Consider the following 25,699-nt stretch of genomic DNA (forward strand, 5'->3'; position numbering starts at 1 on the left):
TAAATCTGAAACTATTCTACGTAATTTCGCGAGATAGCAGTGATGATGACGCTGAGTCGTACGGTTTACTGGGTTCGCAGATGCTGAACGTTTCACAGCCTCGGAAAGATGAATTTGCATTCTGTGGCATCAAGATTCGTACACGTAGGCGATGATATAACTTTGAAAAACTATACGACGAATATTAGAATGCCATGTTATAAAACACACTTTCTTCCAAAGTAAGAAACGTAGAAATTTTCGAACATTTATGAGCTACTTCGAATTTCGTTTCATTCGAATTTCGCTTCAACTTCGAAGCAAAATAGAAGATTTATGCAATGAAAAATCTTTCTCTTGGTTAAAAATTTAAAAATCGTCATGGATCATTATTCACGTGTATGAGACAAATTCGAGACTAGCGTGAGGGATTCTTATCGTTCGAATACGATCGCTCGACGACGAAAAGTTATGTCACCAATTCCGTAATGAGACTGTGTTATGCCGAAAGGACAGCATTTGCGTCTACTTGAATCGGCGATCACTCGTTTGTTTTATGCAGATAGGAATTTTCAGGTCGAAAAATCGCTTTATACGCTATGGAGATCTAAGGATCTGGGCCTTCGGACTTCACAAAATATATGACCAACGGCTCGCCGTGATCTTGCTTGACGATATTCGAAGTTTCACGAACAATTCAATTGGCCTCGTTGTACCGAAGGCTGATCACAGTATGGTTGAAGCTAACGACACTAAAATTAGCGTTGTATTTCTAATTTTCTTAGGATATTGATAATAGAACCAACACGTTATATTTTCGTTTAATACAATATGTAAATTTGATTTAATTTAACATCTTGCGCTCCGTCTTCATGTTGGCATAATAAATAGAAAAATAGAAGATATTTCGAAAAAAATATCTCTTCATATTTTGTAAATAATTTTGTAAAACTTTGGGCAATAAAATAATGGAATAAGAAAACGGTACTATAAAAAAGGTATTATTCAAAACACCGAGAGAAAGTTTAAAGAAGAATAATGTAGATAGAATAGTGCAGATAGAAGAATAATGTATTATATCTAACTTCTTAATCATTTCGTTACGTTCGATTGTTAAAATGCTAGGTTAAAGAAAAATCAATGAATAAATATATGATTAAATATAGAAACCGTAAACCAAGTTTATTTCTACACAGTGAGGTCAAAATTAATGGTTTACATATTGTTGGAAAATGAAAGATTCATAATATAATATTACGCAGAAAAAAACATAAAGATCGTCATTATTCATTGATTTGCTATTTTACACATGAGGAATATAATTTATTAAAATTACCAGCCATTTGTCAAAAATGAAGAAACTTGGCACAGAAAAAAGGGAACAAAGAAAGGACATCGCAAAATGATGTCTCTCAGTGGCGTGTCTAAAACGTTTTCTGTTCCTCGAGGAATGAGCATTCTCTAACACTATCAGCTCAACAGCGTTGTTTATGTTCCCATTCCTCGTGGCACATGGCTGCTCCAATTTTCCAAAAGTTACGGTTTTCAGCGATCGTGGAATTCAACGTTGAAGGGCATTACTGATACAGAAGGAGCTGCTGATAAGGATCACGCAGGCCTAAGAATAGCGGTACTTTCTTTTTGCTCCACTGACATCGCTCAACCCGGCCAGCTCCTGAATTTTGATTTTGTTTTGGTTCGGCGCAATTCCGTATGCTTCAAGCGTCTCGATCAAAACAATCGCAATTTTCTATTGCAAAAGAATCATCAAGCCGCGCAGAAGCCACGATTGTAGCGAAAATATTTATGCAAGTTTGTATTTTTACGAATAAAATTTGAAAAATGGGACCTGGACAGAAATTTATTTTACTTATCCAATATCAGAACAGATACTACACTCTGGAAATTTCATATATTTTTGTATTGTGTGCATTTTTGCATCTTCAAGTTTCCGTACAAATTGCAAAAAGTAAAGAAAAATGTATAGAGTGCGGAATATTACAATTATTTTAAAAATTTCCTTGGAGAGTCTACGCTTGTCTAAATTTTTTTCTTGCAATAAAAAAAAACTACGAAACTAAATAAACAGCCCAGCTTTTCGGTTAAGAGGCTCATTTGCATGTAAAAAGACAAACCTAGACATTTTGTTTGTACACGTCAATTTTTGAACTATAAAAGTATGATGATTTTTTAGTTTTATTCGTTTAGAACTTGAAGAGAACCGCGTGTTCTTAGCCCTATCGTGGTTGTGGATGTTCGAGCTAACGAATGACCCTATAATAAAATTCAAATTTGATGAGCCCGCTCTTTGATTCGACAAAATGAAAGCTTCGGCGAGTCGCAAAAAGTTGTTGGCCTTACTCGGCGCACATGCATGTTCAAAACCTTCTACGTACGAATTGTAGCTAATATCGATATGAATATGAAATATTCAAGACCATGGCTCCGAAGGTAACCACAAGATACAACGCGAAATTTCTTCTAACTTATATCGATTCTAATTTACGTGGATTTTCCTTCGAAAAATAGAAAATAAAATAGAAAATCGTAACTCCTAAAATCGACAAATTGTGGATAACGAGAAACGATCATCTAAATCTTTTGCAACTAGTAAATGCAAAATGGCAGGAAATAACAATATAATACTCGTCTTTCGCTAGTAAAGCGTTTCAAGGTGCGGAGATATTGTGATTTTTCGAGGGACATGAAAGTTTAAAAGAGCAAAATACCGAAATAAAACACCGTAATACTTCATGGAGTTCCCTGAAACGTCGGGTTCCGCTATCGCGCGGAAAGGGAATAAAAAATAACGGGAAATTCCGGGACTATGACGGGACCGAAGTTTAGGCGAAGAACCCAGATGAGAAGTACGATCGGTTACGTGCGTATGCTAATTCTTTACCGGCAAATCACTGGATCGATTTTGTTTTGCTGACCTGGATCTGTGAATCATGATGTCTTGGCCGACTGACAACTGATATGTCTATGAAAAAGCCTGCGTTATAGAGGAGAAGTCATTTATAGGAAGGTATTAGAAAGAGATTTTTATTCGGCTACGACTGAGGCTTTTAGGAGCCAAAGTGACTAATTCTATTTTTTATAAGTTTTAATTATCAGTTTTAGTTACCAAAGATAGTTGGTGTTTGATTTCTTAAAAAACCAGCGACATACCTTTACACGATTATCTATTGTAAGACTATGAGTTAGATAATAGTAAATTCTAAAATAAATTTAATAAAATAATATCTATCGCGTTATAATGTTTGTTGGATCGACATATCGTTATGTTGAATTTATACAGTTGATCAATGTGACTTCTAGAGTAGCGTAGTTGATACTAATTAATCCTTCAACCATAGACATTCGTGTTTTTGTCGTTAGCACAGAGGTACGATCTTTCTGATCACCTGTTAATTATATTTATTAAATTATTACATCGTGACAATTTATTTAATCGCCCTGTGGAATTTGAGGAACAGTTGCGGTTCCTAAAATTCCAAAGCTTCTTCGCAAACTCAAATTTTGCGGCTTTTAAAATTAGATTCCAGTAATAAAATAAAAATTCGCATTTCTTTAACAATAAAAGACAAATGTGTGTACTCGAGAATGAATAATTTCATAGCCAGTCGCTCGAATAAAACGATCATAAGCTAAAAGTTTGACGACGTATCAGATTTTCTCGAAAATTCAGCAAAAATTGATATGATTGCGTTATCAACGCGAAAATTCGTCGTGTACACGGATAATATCAAATTTCTAATCGAACCTTCTAGCCTTCGTGACATTGTTTGAATACGAATGACGCTTTTTTAAACCAGAGATACCGAGAACAATCGCAATTCGAACACGTAAGTGATCCATACTGAGGAAACGTGCGTCGCTGTATAAACACACGGGTCGTGAAGAAAGAGAAATGGCAGGAGAAAAGCCTGGGAAGGGGCAGCCGAAGCAGGTGGTGGGGAACTCGCAAAGGTGATTCACGTGTTTCCTTTTACATCTGATATTTAAATGCGACATGCACCGTTAAAATCGTCTACCCCTAAATAAGTAAACTAGAACCGACTGTCAGCTTTCTGTCCGATTTCACGCGAACGTTAATCATTAGAAACTTTTCGAACATCCGCTGCGAAACGGGACAACTCGCAAAGTGAAACAGAAAGTGTATGTCGATGTCTAAATATGCTACATCGTGAAAGTAATCATGCGCTTGTTATTAAGATCGTTTCAATAAGAGTAGAATTATTAATTTCTACTTTTTTCTTTTAAGATGACAGCAAGAATGAATAACAGATTTTTTGAAGAACAATTATCTATTTTCTTGACCGTTTCTTGCGGGATAATTAAAACAAATAACAGGGATTTTGAAACGAAAATTAAATTTAAAATTAAAATTAAGAAATTCTATCTGAAGGTAGTCATTTCTTTGAAACAGAAATTACTAATGATTAATGTTTATTTTTCCAGAATAATCTGAACGACACAGATTTTGCAAAGAAGGCGTGTGAAAAATAAAGAAAAACAGAACGAGAAATTCTAGGAAATTCATTTATGCAGATTAACGTAAATCGATGTAAATAAATGAATTTTCTAGAATTTCTCGTTCTTGTGTAGCGATTACTAATTACACTGATGTAATTACACCGTGATAAATTACAATAAACGTATCACATACATTGTGATAAATATAAAAGCAGGAAGAATTTACGTTACAATGTGAGGGATGATTCTTTGAGTTCAACTGACTGACGAATGATATTCAAATTCAATCTCGATAAATGCTAGTTTCTGAAGCAAACGAAATTTCTTGCTACGTCAACAAGTAGCAATGAAGAGAGAGAAATGGCGAAATGTTGAGAAGAGGAGGATGGAGAAAGGTGAGATTGAAACAGAAGGGGCAAAAGGTGATCCACGTGTTTCGCAGATTTTTCTCCGGCATCGACTTTCAAATCTGCCCACTCGATGCGCCGTAGAATTTCGTCAAGACTTCGATTAGAATGCGAAACGGGACGTGCCTCAATTTTATGGTTGTTTCCGCGTGATTTCGAGGAACGCGTCAACTTTCCAAATTCGTTTACCAGGAACCATGGAAAGTCCCCGATCGAATTACGAAACACGATCCATTCAATAATGCGTCGATTCAATAATACACTCTTTTTGTTTTTTATCCTCCTTCTTTGATGTTGCAATCTTTGGAAAGTTGTACGATTAAAGGATCGATTATATCGGAATATCGAATAATACAAAAGGGAATGATAAGAAAAATTGGAAAACAAGAATAACAAAATTATCTTGCCTTGCGTAAAAACAAAGCTATTCGATTGTGCAAAAGATTCAATTACGTAAAAAGTGCGTATCGTAATTACTTGAATTGTGGATAATCAATGATCTAACGTAATTAACATGTATATTGTTGTTTCATCCATGGAGATGGATTTTAATTTGAACGAAGTTGCCGATCAAAATGAAAAATTCCAGGCTTTCAATCATTCGTGACACACGATATTGTGGGGTTACAAACACCTGAAGAAACAGAAGATTATTTGCAGAAGGAAACTGACACCAAACGATCGGCGATCCTGTTATTTGCTGACAGTAGCAAAGGTAAACAAAAAAATGCATTCCTCGAATTAGGACTTGGAATTGTATACATCTGGTCATCGAACAGTTTCTACAAGTCATCGTTTAACATTCCATATCCTTGCACTTGTATGTGTTAACCTATTAACCAGGTTGTCCCTTAATTGGAAAAGTATAATAGGGTTCAAAAAAGGTTAATAGACACATAGATAAATCAAGTCTTTCAGTTTTCTGAGACTCTAAGAATGGATCCGGATGTAATTAAAATATATAGTTAATACCGGCATATTAATTATTTCGATATTTACAACATTTTTTTCAAGTAATTCATTTTTTACAGTCATTTTTTTACAGTAATAATTATATTTTCTAAAGGATAAAAGGTTTGAAGCGATGGGTATACAAGTTACTTCATTCATTTACGGAGGGCGATATAACAAAATAATACATACGAAAAATATTTGTAAAAAATGTTGCAATGTATATTATTAAACTAGAGCAAAGTATCATAAATTTCACACCATCTGTTAATACTTCTACACGAGGATAAAAATTTGGTATCACGTGCGAAAAGGAAATGTAGAATCTGGCAAAAATACGTTTTATTGAGAAATAAAGATATGTGCGGTATCTACTGTGCGTCGTTGATTAATTAGATCTTATACAACCTAATACGTATCTAAAAACGAAAAAGTAAGGATAAGAGTAAAAACGGAAGAACTGTCATCGGTGGATGACAAAATGATTAAAATCAATTGGTCAATTTGGAACAGATCGGAATAAAAAGAAACGGAGAAGATAGCAATAACGGATAGGAAAAGGCAACGAATAATAGATACGAGAACGATAATGATATGCGGGATTCGGTCAAATAAAATTCAGAATCCTTCCTTCTAAGGGCGAGGTCACTGTGATAGTCTTATCGTTGCTCGCATTGTCGTCAACTAAGTTAGGTGGGGGTCCACGCGATAGCGCAGGAAGTGAAAATGTTATTCAAATTTATGGAAAACTCGTAGCCGATGCAATTTATGGTTGCCTATATCGCGGTGGAATCAGGGAAAATCTATAAACAATAAACGAATCGGAAGTCTCGGGGACGCGCTACAACTTCGCCGCCTCTTCGTTTCGTATCAATTATTTATGAATTTTCCAACGATAAGGAGAACATTGATTCTTCTCATAAAAGCATCACACATAGAACAATAAACGAGTTGAAGTCTCGGGGACGCGCTGCAACATCGTCTCCTCTTCGTTTCGTATCAATTATTTATGAATTTTCCAACGATAAGGAGAACATTGATTCTTCTCATAAAAGCATCACGCACAGAACAATAAACGAATTGCAAGTCTCGGGGACGCGCTGCAACATCGTCGCCTCTTCCTTTCGTATCAATTATTTATGAATTTTCCAATGATAAGGGGAACATTGATGCTTCTCATGAAAGCATCACGTACAGAACTTTTCCCGCTACTTTTTCTTTCTATACTCGTGTACCTTCCCTTTCGATAAAGTCTTACGACGGTACAAAGTGAATTTCAAATATTCATAGTTCGCGATACAATCAATTCGAGACATTGTGTTGGGCGAAAATTATAATTATGTAAAGATTGTCTACGTCGAATGCCTATGTGTGGCTGGTTACAGTTAATCAAAGAAATAAATTAATCTTTGTATCGTTACTCGAGAACGAAATCAATGAATTGAAAGCAGAATATGTAATTAGTAATTGGCTACAATAAATGGTTTTATCCTTGCATTAAACTAATGTTAATAAAAATGTGCACTATCAACAAAACTATTATTTGCCATTAATCGATATATGCTACGTATATTGCCAGAAATGATCATAATTTTTATGTTTTCTCCTTTCACCATTGGGGTAAATAGATTATCACTCGTTTTCATATTAAACACTAATAATATGTCCTGATTAATTTTGACATTATTAAATATTGAAATTTTGTTGTTTTTCAATCGGAGAATATATCGGACGAATTGTATCTTCGTTTAGGTAATTTGTATATCATCGATTATTCTCGACTTCTTATATCGAATTCATTCATCAAATTATCTCCTCCGTATCTCGTCCAGTGCCTCAACATTATGCAACAACGAAGAAGACCGATTCCTCCTTTCGATTGACTTTCCGATCACGCTCGATCGCTACCGTTTTTCTTCCTACTGCGCATCGTAATGGCCGAGTAACTTCTTTCCGTAACTCGCATTCCGTTACAAAGTTACTCCATGTTGCGTGGAAGTGGAAGTGGCTCCAACCTGACATCCTGTCGATTAGTCGATCGGCCAGTCTGTGGTACATCGCATATACAACTACCTTTCTACATTCAGCGCAATTTTTATTTCTATACAACGCTCCTCTGTAGCTTCTAGTATCGTATCACTAATCGCTAGAGAATCGATAGAAATTATGAATTCTCTTAAATAGATCGACGATGATTCGAAATAAATTTCAATTAACTTTTGAATGCATAATTATCTTTCTGTGCCTACAATAATTTCCAAACAATCTGACGCACTTCTTTTATCGCTAATCCTAAAAAATCGATAAATATATAGATCCTCTTAGATGATTGGTAAATTATAAGGCGCAACATTTCAATCGAATTTTGAATTTTGAATAATCATTTGCGTGTCTTGTACGCGATAGTTTTCAGGTGAAACGAAGCTCTTCTTTCGTCAGTAATCCTAGAAAATCATTGAAAATTGATAGATCTCATTGCATAATCGGTAGGCGGTGACTGAAACATTTCGACAGAAATTTTCCTTGGCCTACAAAGTTGACGAATTTTGTCTTAGGTGACACGTTGTCATAGGTCGTCGGATAGTTTATTAGACTTGCTGATCCTTTCGGCTTGATTATGATTTAACACGTGATTTTTCACAGTTTATACTAAATTGCGCCATGCCCTTAAAATGATGACAGGGTTAGATTGTCATAGGTCAGCTGACGACTGATTATACTTGCTAATTGTGTTTTTCGTCATGCTCGCTTCACCTTGCGACCAATCGTCAATATAGTTGTCTTCGGTACACGTGGATGCCTTCGAGCTTTTCGATTACTCAGTTATACGATCGTAAAACTTTGTTGCATCAGATCGATGCGAAAGGAAGCGTCGGCTTCCTTTGCTCGTGCCACCTTGCGCGTCAACAGACATTCAGGTGGAATTACTTCACTTTTTTCCCCGTTGCAAAACCAAAAATAGGAATCATTTTACATAGAAAATTCATTTTCGTTACCACGAAATAAATATTTTGTGTCGTCATCATTTACACTTGTCGGTTAAAAACACTAATTAACTGTACTCGTTAAACTGATACCGCAGATTATATTTAACAATTATTTCCCAACAAAATGCTCTTTTTATCAGGTTCTATGTATCTCATTTTTTGATCAAATTTTTATAATCATACGAGATACCATGTGTATATTAATATACATAATTAATTAGTACATGAATGTTATGAGTGTGCCGATACTTCCTATTCTGTAACCAGGACAATGCAGTCTCGTTTTACAGTGATAATGAAATTTCAAAATACTCGGTATAACTCGCATAATATATTCATAAAAGGTGTGAAATACTGCCGCGAACCTGTGTATTATAATATATCATTTCTCATCAAATCATCATCAAATCTCTTTGATAAATTTTTTACAATGCATAACTCTGAAAGATTGTATAATTTCCAAAAAATTCCCAAGGAAGAGATTTAAAACTAATGTATTTTAGAAGCGACTAAATTTGACGTCTGCGAGACACGACCTGACCATGACCTCGAGGATCGCCCATCACGCTCCCCGAGATCCCCGTTTTGTGTACCAACAGCCAGAGATCGAGACGGATCGAGCAACTCGTATGGATCACGATTCGAATGCATTATGTAATTGACGGCTTCCGTTTTCTTCCTCCATCACGGCTGACCTGTCTTTGTCTCGCTCAGCTCATCGTGTACATTTTTGAAAAGCAAAATAGCAGTGGGTGGTCGGCTGCTTCTGCCTTGAGAATTAAGGTTCACGCGTCTAGGATGGAGGAGGCGGAATCGTATTTGAATACGCTTTGAATCCGTTATAGGCCGTGAACGATTCCTAGACTATTGGCAATTCGTCTATTTAAAGAGACCATAGAGAAAGGATCCATCGATCGCGTGGATGCCCAACTTGCCTTTTAAAATGCCGTTTCGATGTCAGCTGATCGCTGATGTGTTTTTTTCCACATCCAGGCCAGTATCTAATAAAAATGGAACCATCAGAACGACGAAGATAACCAATCAGTAATTTTTCATAATATTTTAGATTCCTATCTATCACGATGATTAGACGATATTTTTATTAATAATAATAATAATAATAATAATAATAATTCACTTACCCGGGGGAACCTTGGAAATGAAAACCTTTTTCAAGCGCAATGTACTGATAAACATGCATACTGAAACCCAAATATCTTAATAAATTAACAAATACGTTAATTTTTACATTTTCATAGATCCTTAAGGATGCGATGTTGTGTACTTCTAAAATTGGATGAAACAAAAGTAAAACAAGAATAGTAACAAAATAGATCAAAGGCAAAGAATAAGACGTACGTGGAATCACTGTCGGTACAGTTACTGGACCTGACCAGATACGTTTATATGGATCACTTGTGAAATTAGCGAATTTTTACGAAATATTAACCGATACTATAACTTGTAATTTCTTGTTTGACAGTGGACGTTGCCAAGTATTTCAAATACGAATTAAAGACCAGGAAAGCGTTATACGTTTAACAAAAGATTAATTCGATTAAACGATAGGATTCTTCTGCTTTAAAATTTTTAACAAAATTCAATAATATTCGTCGCCACATTTTGAATTAATCCTCGATCATCAGACGAGAGGAAATCGCCGGAAGATGGGATGGGATCGTCAACGAGATCTTCGAAATCAAGGTCGCAACGATACCCATCGAAAAGTAAATTTAACCACGGTTGAATATTTTTATCGACTCGCCTCTTGAAATTCTAATATGTCTCTAGGCTTTTAATCCTCTTAGTTCTCTTTCTCCCTCTTTGGATGCTTCAATAATTCAACAGCCGGTTCGAATCTTTCGCCGTTATTCCGCTCGCTAATCATCTTTCGACGAAGGTCGAACGATCGTCGGAAGAGTGTCAATCTCGAAGAAATTATTTCTAAGGGAAAAAAAGCAATATAGAATTGGTTTTTCCGGCTTCTATGGATATGAAGAGTTTTCTGGTTGTTACTAAAGCATAGACGTTGAGCCAGAACCGATACAGCATCGGAAAAAAGTGATTGAAAGCTAGGTGAACTCGGTTTAGAAGTGCTAGACGCTTGATCGTCGAGGTCATGGTCACGCGCCGGCTCATGAAAGCTAATGGAAGTGACTAAAAATTATTTTCCAGTCATTGAATCGCTTTACCGGAACGAAAATCTTTGTCCACGCTCGAAATATGTTACCATTTCATCCATGATACTTCTGGTGTCTGCTTAGCCGCTTATCTTACGATTCTTTGATAGCTAGTTAGTCCTTTCGAGACTAATGCAACGATACGTCTTGAAATAATTCCTGAAAAGATCGGTAAATTGTTTTAGTTCTTTTTACGTCACTGAGATTGTTGGATATACGATTATATGATAAATGGTGTTAAATATTCCGTTTTAAAAATTACATTTGACCTATTTTTTCAAACTGCGGTAAATCAATCCAGGTTAACATATAGTCGTCACTATCGACACTGTATACGAAAAATTCCTTTCGAGAGAGTAAAACGAGCCTTATCTATTTGCTATCGTAACGCTGTGTCAACTGCAAAATATTAGAACATTAGGTATAATGTGTATTTTACTTACTTACTGAAGAATCGAAGCACCTTTTCTACTTAAGCTTTTCTTACAAGCAGTCATTCTTAGAAATTCATTGATCGATCGTTCTATTAATCGGTCTTCTAATAATAATCCAGATTCAACTATAGAACATGACTTTATCAAGTTTGAATTATAATCAGCGACACGGATATTGAATGCCATCTGTTAAAATATAAATGAAGTCACATCAACTAGAGGAGTCAATCGAACGTGTCATTTTTCTTCCAAGATCATTATGCAAATACTATTCGATTTTTTAAATTATAGTCGACGATAGATAGCGCAATATCGATTCATCGAAAACTTGATATGAAAGTGGCACTGCTATCGGTAGAAGCAAAAGTGTCCTATTACGCGACGTCAAGTACACGTGTAACTCCCTTGTAATCTTCTCAACTTTTTGTGTCAGCAGACGTCAAAGACGTAGCAGAAACGCTATCTATCATAAATGCACCGTCATTAACGGTTATCGGAATGTAGTCATGCGTATTTTCGGACAGGAAACCACAATATGGTTTCCTAATCAGCATTCGTTGACTTTTTCAACGCAACGCGAATATTTTCAATTCTTTCAATTCTTTCATAAAACACGCGAAATTTCATGGCTCCGATTATTCGTATTTCGACTATTCGACTATTTAGAAAAGTTCTGTCCACTTTCGAATACGTGGAATTTCAAAAATTATATAACGATATTCAAAGTTGAGTCAACGGTAGTAAAATGTTTGAAAAGTTGTCCTACTTTTTTTCTAGATGACAAAATATATACATAGTGATCGACATGTTCCTAATGACCTTTGAAAAATTGGTCTTTGCAAAAAATACGTTTAGAATATTATAACACTCGCTACTGTCATGTTCTCAAAAATGAAGCTTACTTTCTTCAGAAGATATCGTAAAGGAATAAACGAGCTTGTAACAATAAAGAAAAAGGAATGATTTTGCTGAATACAAAATGTTTTAAAAAAACTAGGGAAATTTTCTTATACACTAATACGATGAGAAAACATCTTTTGTGATAAATTTCGTTTCTACTTAAAATGTCAATAAACCTAATCAGAATACCAACTTCGTCTTTTAAACATAACTCGTACTTATTACGATGATCCAGACGATTGAGACGACGCGACGTTCCATTTATGGAGTTGTTTTTATCATTGTAAGGATATCAAAATGTATAAGGACTTCGATTGTTGCCCAGAAAGCTGCCGAATAGATGTCACTGGTTCGATTGCATACAATCTAACGCCGAGTATCTAATTTCCACATGTTTCGAGATAGCGACGGCAGGCTACGAAGAAAACTGCGCAGGACGGCGCGACTGTGAGAAAAAGGAGGGATGCTTCGAATATGGAGCTGTGGTGCAATTTCCCGTTTCCGTCGACCCTGTGGCGAGTTATCTACCTGCCGCCGCAAGAACGAAATCTGGTATGCATCGTATGTATACGATGACACACAGAACTCTGCTGCCTTACCTCTCTTGGAAAATATCCAGGGAAGTAATCGATTATTCAATTAAATATTTTCCTCTGATCCCACGGAATAAAATTTCTTTTTTTTTTAAATTGTATATAGTAATTCGGTAAACTCTTGAAAAACAAATTTATGTTTGTGATTCGATGTAACATAAAATTGCCAAGGAATATTTCAAACGAATAAATAAAAGGGAGTGACGAATCTCTGATGAGAAAATCTGCTGCAACCAAGAAATTTCAAAATAAAAATCAGAGGATTTTTGTGATTTCACTCGTGTAATGGTATACTCCATAAAAAGAAATAAACGAAAACTTCTGTATGTATTTAACAATCTTCCTATGTGTTCACTAGTTTTTAAGATACTTAGGTAAAGTAGGTTTTTCGACCCTCATTTTGAAGGCTGCTGAATCAGACGATATCTATCCATAAGATATTTAAAATAAGAATAAATAACCGAAGCAGTTAAGCAGTAATAAAATTGATACTTACATAAACATAACTAAATTACATAACACGCTTTAAGAAACTTATTACAAACTTCCATAAACGTTATGATTAAAATTAACAATCATGTAGTAACTTATGAATAGATGAAAAAAAAAGAATGGAATCTAAATGGACAATTATTTTATCTGCTAAATATTCTATTTTGGACATTTTATGTCTTGTTGCATATTGCATGTATTCTATAATACATAGCGTAAATATCCGTAGTCTACTTATGAATCAGAATGTATCCATTTGAAATGGATAGAGAAGCGATCGAGGGTGTGTTACACTTACAAGGAAGTGCTCGAATCCCGAGAAGAAGAGAAATTGCTACAAATGACGAGTCTGTCGATCGAGTAAAAAGCGAAATCCCTATGAACAGGATGGAAAGAGGCGACGCGCCGGCCACTCGGACTTAGGCTAGCTGCGTAGAAAGACGTGTCTTGGTAAGTAGACGACCGGGAATCGCCTTGAGGGAAAAAAGAGGATGCGGGTCGACTTGCTGAAAGCCTCGCGGCCGAGCCGATTTCCCGTTTCCATCGATCCCGATTCGTCGCGACGCCTGCGAATCGGCGTTCAGCCTTTTCCGTTGAATTATGTTGATAGCATTCATTCTCGAGCATCATCGCCGGCTTGCAACCGAGTGGAAAAACAAGTGCCATCGAGGGGGGCATCTAGACGCAACAAAAGCAAAGCGAGATATGCGAGGAATAGATAGGAGATCGAGATACCCTATAAACAATATGGATAAACCATGGCCCTTTGCAATCCTACAATCTTTTGTTTTGATTTGTTAATTGATACGTTCACCAGTATTATAACAAAGTAGCATGTGACTATTCGTCCTTTCATTCCTATTTTGCAACGAATGATCTGAAGGTAATACGCGATATTTAATTAGAATATTTTCTGCAAGCATGAGCTTCTGAGGCTTCGACGATGACATTTAGTGACACACTGAAGAAAACCAGTCCAGTGTAGTGCAGTAGGGCTCCCTTATCCGAATAGAAGAAAATAAATTAATTTAATTAATTTATCGGAGTATGAAAGTTGACGAAGGAAGCGAACGAAAGTAGAGGTACAGATTACCGTATCGATAAAGAGACATTCAATTAGAATGAAACAATCTGAAATGCGTAGAACGTCGCAACAAATATCGATCAAACGACACCTAGGCAACGAATACTGTTGAGGAGAGTTTTTTGCATGTTCGAGGAGTCATGTTGAAATACACTTACGTGAAAACTTTCGTTTAAGAAACTAAATACTTACGTCGGATCTTTGCTTCTGTATCGTCAGTACTAAGTTCATAAGGACGTGACAAAATGCAGGAAGAGTGCGATTTTCAAGTCACTTTGGAGAAGAAACTATCGGTTGAAGCCAGGCTCGACGCTGTAGCAAGTAGTACCAATTTGTCTGAAACAGAAATGAAAAAATCGGTTAGAATCTATTCTCGTAATCACTTCTTTGGTAATATTACTTTAATTCAACGCATAGGAGAAAGTGACAAGTTGGCGTGATAAAAGGAGAGGTTAACTCTCAAATATTATACCGCGAAATACAGTGGCTTGGAAAAATATATAAAATGTATAAAAATTGTATGCATACATTATGCGTATTGTACGAAACATTTTGAAATTTCGTTGGCACTGTTGTAACGAAGTGTAGCGTCTCGTCACAGCGCTAACGAGCTTTCAAAATGTTTTATATAATATACGCATAAAAAGTTTCCAGGAGTGTCCAAATTTTTCCTGAGTCACTGTATCTCGTCCGTGGTTGCGTAGCGATTAATTACGAACCTAAACGAATGACACGTTTAGCAAATGAGCAGCACGATTCATTAATATTCTCTAAATTTTTACCTGCACCACTACGATTCTCAGTTAGTCATATAAAACTAAAAGCAGTTTATCTTCCAATTTAATTGTAAGAATATCGCGTTGTTTCATACTTCAGAAAATCAAATTACCAATTTTTTTCAAAGATACCAGAAGATTCATCGGTGGACTTCGAAGTTCTATCCACCTCGTCATCCGACGTTCTCACAAAAATTACTTTAGAATCGTTGAAAAACGAAAGCACATCAGACGACCAAGCGAATAAATCAACCCTCGACTCTATACCGGAAGTCGATAACGAGGACGACTCCAATTGGCTGTCGTATTTCGATTGTAACGCGATCTTCGATGTAACCTGTGAAAATCTGTCTTACTACAATTCGACGAAAGCTGAAAAAGACAGTGATAGCGATATGGATGACACTTTGACTTTTGACGATGCTGAAGAAGGTGAATCTATCACTCTGGACGAAAACGATAGTTGTTGCACCAAGTCTTATCGCCAGCGATCGTTTGAAGAAGTTTGTGAAAAGAAGCTTGACAGACTTGACCAAATGACAGATAATAACCATCCCACTGTTGTCTCTGATAAAATTTCTCTGATCGAGATAAATCGCGAACGAAATATTTGCAAGGAGACTCGTCAAGATATCGCAAGCAAAAACGATAAAAATATCGACTGTGATTCAGAAGATCAAACGATCGATGATCGAACTAAGGAAGCAAATATAGAAATGGAGGAGTGTGAAAAACGTATGGAAAATCAGAAACATGATTTTGTTCACATCAGTAACGAAGAACTGATCGAAGAAGCGAACAAGATGTCAGATAGTTCACATTTTTTAAGCGACTGGGATGATGAAGACGAAAGAAATTTGGTTTATTCTTCGCCTAATGTGAATATTTCTGCTTATTTTAAATTTAGAGATAGTATGAAAGAACCTAAATTTGAAGCAACTTTGGAACAACCAACTTCTATATTTTCGAATAAAGGAAATAAAGAGCCATTGCTTTTGGAAGAAATTGTCGGAGAATCTAGCGAAAATGAAAAAGAAGCGACAACGAATGAAGTAGAAGATCAATCTACGAAAGAATCAAAATCGGTAGAAGATTTGGTAAAAAATTTTACGGATGATGTACGTTCAAGTCAAGGACAGGGAATGAAGTTCGTAGAACTGGGTTCTCCGGAAGAATATTTAGAAAAATTGGCAGAGATCACGGAAGCAGATTGTCCAAAATCCGAGGAGGAAGTTCAGGAAAAGTTGAGAAAAATCGCCGAGGGGAAAGCAAAGATAGAAAATAGGAAAAACGAGGCTTTGAAGGATCTGTCTGTTGAATTTAACGAGATCGAGAAGCTTGTTGCAGAAACGAAATCTATCGAACAGTATAATAGCGAATCTGACGAAAGTCTGGACGAATCGAAGGAAGAGGATGGCATCGAGATGCCTTTGACGAAAGATCAAGTAGCTGAAAGTTTTAAGATGAAGAATACTCAAAAGGATATGGAAGACGAGGAGAAACGTCGTGCAGAATCGTTGCAAGAATGTCTGCAAGTTATTCCAAGAAACCCAGAAGAATTTATACAAGACGAAGTTGAAGGGAAAGCGGTGGTAGAAAATAGGAGAAACGAGATCTTCAAGGATTTAGCGATGGAATTTAATGAGATTGGAAACCTTTTCGTGAGAGCAAAGAATATTGAAAGTTTTAATAGCCAACCTAATAAAAATCCGAACGACGGTATCGAGATTCCTTTGATCGAAGAAGATCAGGTAGCTGAAAGTTTTAAATTCATAGATAGCCAAAACGACGTGGAAAATGTGGCGGAACAGTGCGTAGAATTTTTAGATGAGTGTCTTCAAGGTATTCCCAAAGAAGAAGGAGCTGGAGAATCTACTGAAGACGAAGGTACGTCTAAAATTGAAGAAAACGTAGGAAATATCGAGGGAAAAATTGAAGAAACTTTAGAAGATATTGTTGAAGAAAAGCTTGTGGGAAATTTTAAAAATATTTCTAAAGAAAAAGTCGAACAAAAGCTTGAATATGCTATGGAAGAAGAGACTATTAAAAAAATTATTGAAGATAAAATTGTACAGAATCTGGAAAATATTGTTGAAGAAAAAAGTGTAGAAAATGTTGAAAATATTACTGAAGAGAAAATTGAAACTGACGATGCTATCGATAAATCAGGAACTTCGAAAGAAACTACTGGTGATACAAAATCAACGTCAGAAACGGCGATCAGAAGTATTGTCCAAGATATTATCGAAGACACAGAAGACTCGATTTTTTGGCAATTCTACAAACAACCGGAGAGAACGTACATAAAAGGAAAAGTTTACGATTTCGACCCCAAGAAACACGGTGTCAGGTACAGTTGCAAGAGCAATGCAATTTGTAAATGTACTTATATCGATGATTTTGCGATATGGCAATTTGATGTTTGGTGAAGTAAATGGTAATTGATCGCAGGATGACAGAGGAGTTTTTGAAGAAGCACTGCAAAATAAATAAACTGTACCAAACCCCTCATCTGAATGACGTACTTTATCTTCATTACAAAGGTTAATCTTATACAAATAATTAAAAATTCCGACGTGAAGAAATGTTGAATTTTACGTTTCCATTTATATGCAAAAATTACTATAAATGCGCAGTAAAAAGGCGCTTTATCGCGTGCTTCTCGTACTAAAATTATTAAAATTATTTTTATCACATCATGCGTGTATCAAAATTAATACAATCTCGATAACAAAGAAATATATCCCTATATATAAAAGAAGAAATATCTTAAAAAATTCTTGAGAAATCTAAATAAATTTTTAAATATCTTTAAAAATTATAATGTTTCTTTTACATCAGGAAGGTTTCTTTCAGGTTTCTCATTCATCGAGAATCTGGAGAAATACACAGGCCTAAGATGTCTATGGCTGGAGAACAACGGTATCCGTGAGATCGCGAACCTGGAGAATCAGAGCGAGTTGAAGTGTCTTTATCTCCATAACAATTTGATCAATAAAATCGAGAATCTCGAATGGTTGACGAAGCTAGACACTTTGAACCTCTCGCACAACACTATACGGAGGATCGAGAATCTCGGTGATTCGAGTCGACGCTGGTATCCTTGATGACCTTGACCTTGACGTGCCTCTGCTTTCAGATAGCCTCAAGTTCCTGAATACTCTAAACCTGTCGCACAACTACTTACAAGATACCAATGACATTGAGCACCTCCGATTGCTGGATAGCCTCTCGGTACTGGATATTTCTCACAACAGGATAGACACCGACGAAGTCGTTAATGTGAGTCCGTTATGTTTCCTCAATCGTGTGGCTCTGGCGTCACTTCGACGGCTGCTTCAGGTGTTCATGGGACGCCAGTGATGTAATTTAATGTTTTACGAAAGTGGTCGCGCGTTTTGTAACACAAACGATCTCGAGTAATTTTTTTTTTCTTTCTTTTTTCTATATATTGGAGACACCTAGAGCAGATTGAGTAAGCGAACAACAAACACATGGAATTTTATGACTGGTTACGTTTCGCGTGAGATTTATGAATAATGGGTTGAAGAATTTTTGTCGAAAACATGAATTTAGTTTTTTTTAGATTTATGACAATGAATTGTACAATTTTATACCTAGATTATGGGGACATGGAAAAACAAATGTCAAATTTTGTAATATATGTAAATTTCAGGAAAATTGGTGTCTGGGAACATTAATTGCGAATTTCTTTTTACATAGATTGTAGAAATATAGATCTGAAGGAAATAAATTGGAAGGCTTTCTTGTATAGATTTTGTGAAATTTCTTGTATGTATAAATTTTAAGAATTTAACTACTTGGAGAAATAAGATATAAACTTGCTATGTAAAATTTCGAAATATTGTGGAATATAGATCTAAGAAAATAAATTGCTAATTTCTTTACTCAGATCCTAGGAGATATGAAAGAATTGCGCGTGGTATCTTTGATGGGCAACCCAATTCTAAAGAAAATCAGACTGTATCGTAAGACCATGATCTTGAAGTGTAAAAACCTCAAGTATCTCGATGACAGACCTGTATTCCCAAGAGATCGTGCCTGTGCAGAAGCTTGGTAAGTGGCGATTAATTCGAACAATCGTACTTGATAATGATATTTTTCTTTTAAATCGATCAGAGCTTTAAATTTAGAAATGATACAATTACTCGTACTATAATACTTTCTACGGAGGAATGAAAATATAGAGTCGATGTAGTGTAACAAGCTAACGAAACTGTTACGAAGACAGGATGCGAGGAGGACCCGAAGAAGAAGCAGCTGAGAGGAAACGCTGGATCGAGGCGGAGCAGAAGAAAATCAATGATAGCGTGCAAGGTGAGTAAAAATCGAAAGGTAGATGATGTATAGGACTTGTTTGGCTCCTGAACGAAACGGTCGCTCTCGATTTTTTCGAACTTTTTCATTTCTGCACGAAAGACGCTTTCCGAACCTTGAACACTCAGCCATCATCTTCGCGATCTTTCTTTTGAAGCTAACGACGTTTAAATATAATACATACTTGGACTTTACTAACAAAACTACATACTTTCAAGATACAATAGAAAAACTTTCCACTACTATAAAAGTAACATAACCATCGTAAATTTTAATCATGTATTTATGTAATGAAAATACAAAATCAACAAAAAGACGGAGATGATCGATTTAGTTTCTGAGGGGTTCGCCTGTAACCGATGACTTGTAAAATTAGTTTAATTGCGCAAAACGGTCAAGCACTTGATCGACGCTTGTAATATAATTTCATTAATTTTCTCTATTTTTCTGTTCTGTTAACTGATTTGGCAAACAAGTGGCCCAATTACATGTCGCTCGACAGGATCGTATAAACCGTGATCTAGCGTAGTTGCAAACTGATCTAATCTGTTATCCATTGAATGTCTGTTTACTTGTGGACCTGCGCCCGCCCTCGAAAGCCCTGATAAACAAAAGGAAGCTGTACAAACCGGTCGGGACGTCCGAAAAGGAGGCGGAGGATAAGAAGAAGACGAAGGAGGACGAAGAAGTAGCCACGACCACGCTTGTCTGCACGAGCGACGAACTGGTAAGAACTAGTTTTGTCAAGGTCTGATACAGAATTCGTGCTTCGAATAATATCGGTCCCATCCACTATTTGATCATTCACCACGCGAAACCCCTTACGCCGGCTTGATCAACGTTCAAGCTCAACTTGGAGAAGAAGAAAAAGTCGGATGGTACCTCATCCTCCAACAGCTCGTCCGCGTCCTCGTCATCGGACGAAGAGGTGGAGAACGCCGAGGTGGACGATGATGGAACTGGGCAAAAAGGAATCGAGAAAAGTGACGGAAGGAGGCCAATGGCGGAGGAAGGAAGAACAGCCTCCGGCGATCTTGGCAAGGAAATTTTGTTACCCTGGAAAACACAGGTACGTATATATTATATTGCATATTAATAATAGTAAACGTCTGTCTTCTAACATTCTACATTCATTGGTGATTTTTTATATTCTTGGATTGTATATTTTTTTGAAGGTCACGACACGTAAGGAGCCGAAACAGTTAGTAGAAGAGATTGAAGAAACGAAAGAATACGTGGCAGGAGACGCAGAACGGAAAAGGTTCGGGACGAAAATTTTGGACGATCAACGATGTAGCGACGATCTACCAGGTGGTTATTCTGTTGGAAGAGAACTGGCCCATTACGAGAAACTTGTCCTGGAGACGACCAACGAGACCGAAATTACTCCACCGTGCTGTAAGCAGGGGAAGAACGACGATAGTAAATTACACACCAATTCCGAATACGATTACCGCGACAAGAAACACTTGGTTGAAAGTCACAAAACGTTTCGAGGATGCTCTCCTTGCTTGGGCCCTTTCAATAGTATCAGTGAAATTTTACGAGTCACAAATCGTCATAAGTTTTTACAAATCAACCTTGACATGCTCGAAATTGGTAAACAATGGATAAACCGCAAATTCATACCTCTATGCTTTTTGCTTTTGTGTATTACGTACATTCTATGCATTTTTGCGCTTCTTAATTTCCCATAAATACAGAAACATCCGAAGTTTACAAATTACCAATACAAACATATTTCCTTATGTAATCGCAATAAGTTACAGAACGTAGTAACAAAACAAATGAAATTTTACGAATCGTTCAATGGTTCTATTCAATGTAAAATTGTAAAAGATGAATCTATAACCTACAATTTGTTAATTATCGATTCACTAATATTATTAATCAGTAAGTTATTCTGCAACATAATCTTTGTGACTAACAGTAGATAATTGCTAACGTTCTATTCTCATTTTAGCTGAAGAAAAATCATTTAAGGATTCGTCGGTTTGTTGTAATATTTTGGATTGGTCGAATGGCAGAAACAAGAAAGAAGAGAATATCGTAAATAACGTGAAGGATAAACCTCTGTGTAAAGATATCCTGGACAATTATCGTAGAAAAGATGAACCACATCCTTTAACCAGTCAACTGAGTAGCATCAGAGAAGACATGAAAGAGTTCTGCGCTGATGTGGATAAATTTATTGAAGACAATAAGATCGTTTTCAAAAATGGCGAAGTGAAAAGACTGTGGGGTGAGAAAGAGGAAATTAACGCTGGAATCAAATTTGATAAAGATAATGAAGAAAAAGGAAAGGATTCGTCTAATAAAGAAAAAGATTTTAAATGGTGGAACACGAAGGAGAGAAAGTTAAAAGTTAAGGAGATTTTGAAGAGTAGAGAAGAAGAAAGTAAAAGATCGAAGAATGTTAAAAAGATCGAAATTATCGAGGACGTGGCGGAAAAAATCTCAGAATCTTCAAATAAAGAAGAAACTAAAGAAAATAAGGAAGTTTCGTCTTCGCAAAGTGTTTACGATTTATTAAATCTAAAAACATGTCCCACGATTCTACTGAGCAATGTAAAATCTTATCCTAGAAATGAAGATGCTTCTATGTTATGCGAATCTGCCAAGAAACAAGGCAACGAAGATCGTTCCTCGGGTTTGTTCAATTCACTGTTCAACGAGATGGAGTGTAGAGATTCGAGCAATAAGCGTGAAAAAATGTCAAAGTCCATTAGTTCTCACGAATTGCTGACTTTAGAAGAAGCAGAGGAAGCTGTCGAGGAAACAGCACGGTCATCCAGTTGTACTGATATAATTCTTTCAGATCAAGAGAATTTTCAGAACAAATCTGTTCGTATAGAAATCACGGGTGCAGATCCTGTGAATGCCACATTGCTCGATGACGACGAAGAATCAGAGAGTGAATCTGTGAAAACCGTAATTAACAATTATGAAGAAATTAACCGGGAAGAAGATACACGAACAAATATCGCAAAAGAAAATAATTCTGAATGTGTTTTTGATAGTTCAAACGTTACTGGAGTGCAAAACAAAATGCAACAGCTGGATACCACGTTCGACGGTACTATATCTTCGAGCGTTGAAAAGTCTAGTCAATCGTCTAAATCGCATAAAAGATCGCGAGATTGCGAATATCTGGATGTAGTCAGCAAAAAATCCCATCTAATCGAAGAAGTGGATATTGAAAAAGACAGGAGCGATGGAAGAACGACTGGTGAAGTGTTTGAAAAGTGTAGACGGCATTTCATGAAAGAGGCAAAGAAGTTTGTACAAAAGGAATCGCCTCTGATCAACCAGTGCATAGAAAGCTTGATAACAAATAGAAATTCAGAGGGAAATTGGAAGATGCAGAGTAGTCAAGAGGATTTCTTAAGTTTTACAACTGCGAACTTAAACCCTGATTTTCGTTGTGGGAAAAATTCGGTTAATTCGGAGGAGAAAATGATTTCTTCGCGTGAACAATCTCACGTGAAGCCGAAAAGCATTTCGAGTGTTCAAAATTTCGAAGATGATCGAGCAAGTAGGAAAAAATCGGATTCGTGTACTGATCGACGATCAGGTAAATGTTAATCCTCTGTCTTACAATTTCCATGCTATTTAATTTTTCATTTCGTGCGCCGTGTCAATTTTAGTCGATATTATAAAGCAAACAAAAATTAAAGTTATTAAATATAGATATAGTTATATTAAATTATAAAGTAAAATATTAAAAAATCTCAAAACTCCCTACATTTCAGAAACGATTTTATTTCAGAAATGGCATCGATTACCCAGCTTCTAAACCAATCTCATAGCACGGAGAATCATTCGTCAAATATATGCACTGATCTCTACCAAGAATTCTGCGATCATTTGGATCAGATGAACAGTAAAAGAAAGCTTCTAATCGAGCCAGATTTCGTAAAAAATAGCAGGGCAATTGGCAGTGAACAGACAGACGACCTTCTATCGTCAAGGGAGACCAAACAGTCGAAAGAAGAACAAACAAAACCATTGATCGAGGAGATTTCAGGAAATTCAACAAACGTAGACGAATTAGAAAAACTTGAAGAACTATCTGTTCATCTCGAAGATCTTGGAATGGACGCAGCGTTTAAGGATAAGATATTAAAGAGCATAAGTGCTCCAAAAACTGAGGAGCAGAGAAAAAGAGCAAAAAAGTCGGCCGAGAAGTTGATGAAGACTTCCAGAGAAGCAATGGCGAAAGGAAAATCTTTGCTAGAACAGTCTTCCCCTGTCAGTAATCAGAACAAAGTTAGTAATGAAAACTAGTTACAATTTTATATTCTTACCTTCGTTGATTTCTTTTCACTTTGTTACAACAATTTGCATTCTATATTAACGAGATAATATTATTTTTAGGATCTTGATCATAGTAGGAGATTTTTCATGAACCTGTTAGCAGAGGCTTTGGAGGAAAATAAGCATAAGGACGTTGATCCCACGAAGAGTATCGATGACAAATCTGAATCAGGTTCAATCATCGAAACAGTTTCAGATATTTCGAAGAATACTGTTGTAAAAATAGAAGAAGCTGCAAGATTATCGTCGGTTGATAATAACAGGAGTCAGGGTAGTGGAATTCTTGATGCAGGGAGAGAAAACGTTGGCAGGGCGAGGAAAAGTTTGGAAATGCAGATGGTTCAGGAAAACTGAAGGAAGATCGAAACTGAAACACACAAAGCTTTGAGAAAATGTTAGTATTTAGAAAAAAGAAAATCTAAAAATAATTGACTTTTCATATACCATGAAAGAAGAAAAAAAAATCGTAGACTCTGTAAGTTAAGTTGTACGACTGTATTTCTGTTACTTTGTATTCAAGTAAACGAATTATTACGTTCCAACTATTCGTGCATCGAAAAAAAGCCACGAGTCTAAAAATCAGATTTCGATCCATCTCTAAAAGGAAAAAAGAAAATATGGTAAACATTTCACAAGAAGAATAATCTAAACGATGGATAGCAAAGTTAGACGGACCTTCTACTACGTACACTTTATTTTTTTTTTGTCCACACTCACATCAATTATATAATAATAATAACGATGATGGCGGTGATCTGGTGAACCATAATTAATAGTAAGAATAATTAATCTGTAATTATGTGACAATCGGCTGCTTGCAAACGAAACAATAGTCTCCGACGTTCTTATGTTCTCGTCGTTCTCGAGGGCACCCGAATTTCAAACGAACATCCTGGCGCCCTCGCAAAGCTTGGCAAAAAGCTCGTGATACTTTTTTTATACGTTTATATAGGATGATATCGGAATGAAAATTTTTTCCTTCCGTCGCAAAATCGCGCCGAACCTTCCTCTTGTTCCTCTTGTTTCATTTTTTCCCCATTTTGCCTTTTCCCTTATATGACTCTTCTCAGACACATTTATCCGCTTTCACATCCCCACTGTTAGCATTTTGTATCTCGTTTATTTCTGTTCGACCATTCCCCTTTCCGTTCGCTTTACCTCGTAATATATGCTATACGACGTATTTTTTATTTCGCGTGCTCTTACAATTAAGAACTACCTTACTGTTCTGACTCACCGCAGGAAGTAAAGAAACGTACAGATACATTATGCTCCACTGTTTCTATAATTATTACAATAATAGATTTATAAATGTCCATTTTCCCCATCTCAAACTCTCCCACTCATTCTACCACTCTCGTATCGATCATTTTCTCACGCGACCAGACGAAATCAAACGTTCTCATACGTAATTCGTAAAATCTCTTCGTACCGTGTTCTCTTTTTTCGCTTTCACACACGCACGCATTCGGTTGCTCCCTAATTGTAAGTTATTTTTCTGAACTATACCGAGTGCCGAGGAAGCGGTTTTCGACGACCAGAGACCTGAAACAGAGATTTTACTTGAGAAAAAAAAGACAGATCTATTTGTGTATCGACGAATATCGATTAAATAGAGATCGTAAAGATACAGATCAAATTTTATCTTATTTCTCTTTTGGGATCATCGAACGACTCTTCCTGGCCACGTCGTGTATACGTCTCTTTGGGTTTACTTTTGCTTACTATCGTATTGTTATAGTGTAGGTTGCTGTTATTCCTGTCGCAGTTTAATTCATTATT

At 36.3% G+C, this 25,699-nt stretch overlaps 1 protein-coding gene and 1 long non-coding RNA gene across 5 annotated transcripts; one reads left to right on the forward strand and one right to left on the reverse strand.

The window, feature by feature from the left end:
* Positions 1–5,882: 5,882 nt before the first annotated feature.
* LOC143303446 (uncharacterized) lies at positions 5,883–11,806 on the reverse strand. 4 transcript variants are annotated; one of them, XR_013059774.1, is made up of 5 exons: positions 11,447–11,806; positions 11,246–11,382; positions 10,820–11,142; positions 9,946–10,747; positions 5,883–9,804 (listed from the first exon to the last, which is right to left on the reverse strand). It is a non-coding gene; the product is annotated as an uncharacterized LOC143303446 (long non-coding RNA). The 4 variants fall into 4 exon arrangements; XR_013059773.1 differs by having other exon boundaries at positions 9,946–10,090; positions 10,163–11,142; XR_013059772.1 differs by having other exon boundaries at positions 9,946–11,142.
* Positions 11,807–17,713: 5,907 nt separating this feature from the next.
* LOC117155024 (defective transmitter release) lies at positions 17,714–25,443 on the forward strand. Its single transcript, XM_076623502.1, is given in 11 exon segments — positions 17,714–17,805; positions 18,104–18,356; positions 18,397–18,544; positions 19,176–19,339; positions 19,515–19,600; positions 20,200–20,411; positions 20,448–20,669; positions 20,776–21,199; positions 21,546–23,174; positions 23,370–23,869; positions 23,978–25,443. Coding segments are annotated over 11 exon segments (4,023 nt in total). The 5' UTR covers position 17,714; the 3' UTR covers positions 24,272–25,443.
* The last annotated feature ends 256 nt before the right edge of the window (positions 25,444–25,699 follow it).

Source organism: Bombus vancouverensis, chromosome 12 (assembly GCF_051014615.1).
Source record: "Bombus vancouverensis nearcticus chromosome 12, iyBomVanc1_principal, whole genome shotgun sequence".
NCBI lineage: Eukaryota > Metazoa > Arthropoda > Insecta > Hymenoptera > Apidae > Bombus > Bombus vancouverensis.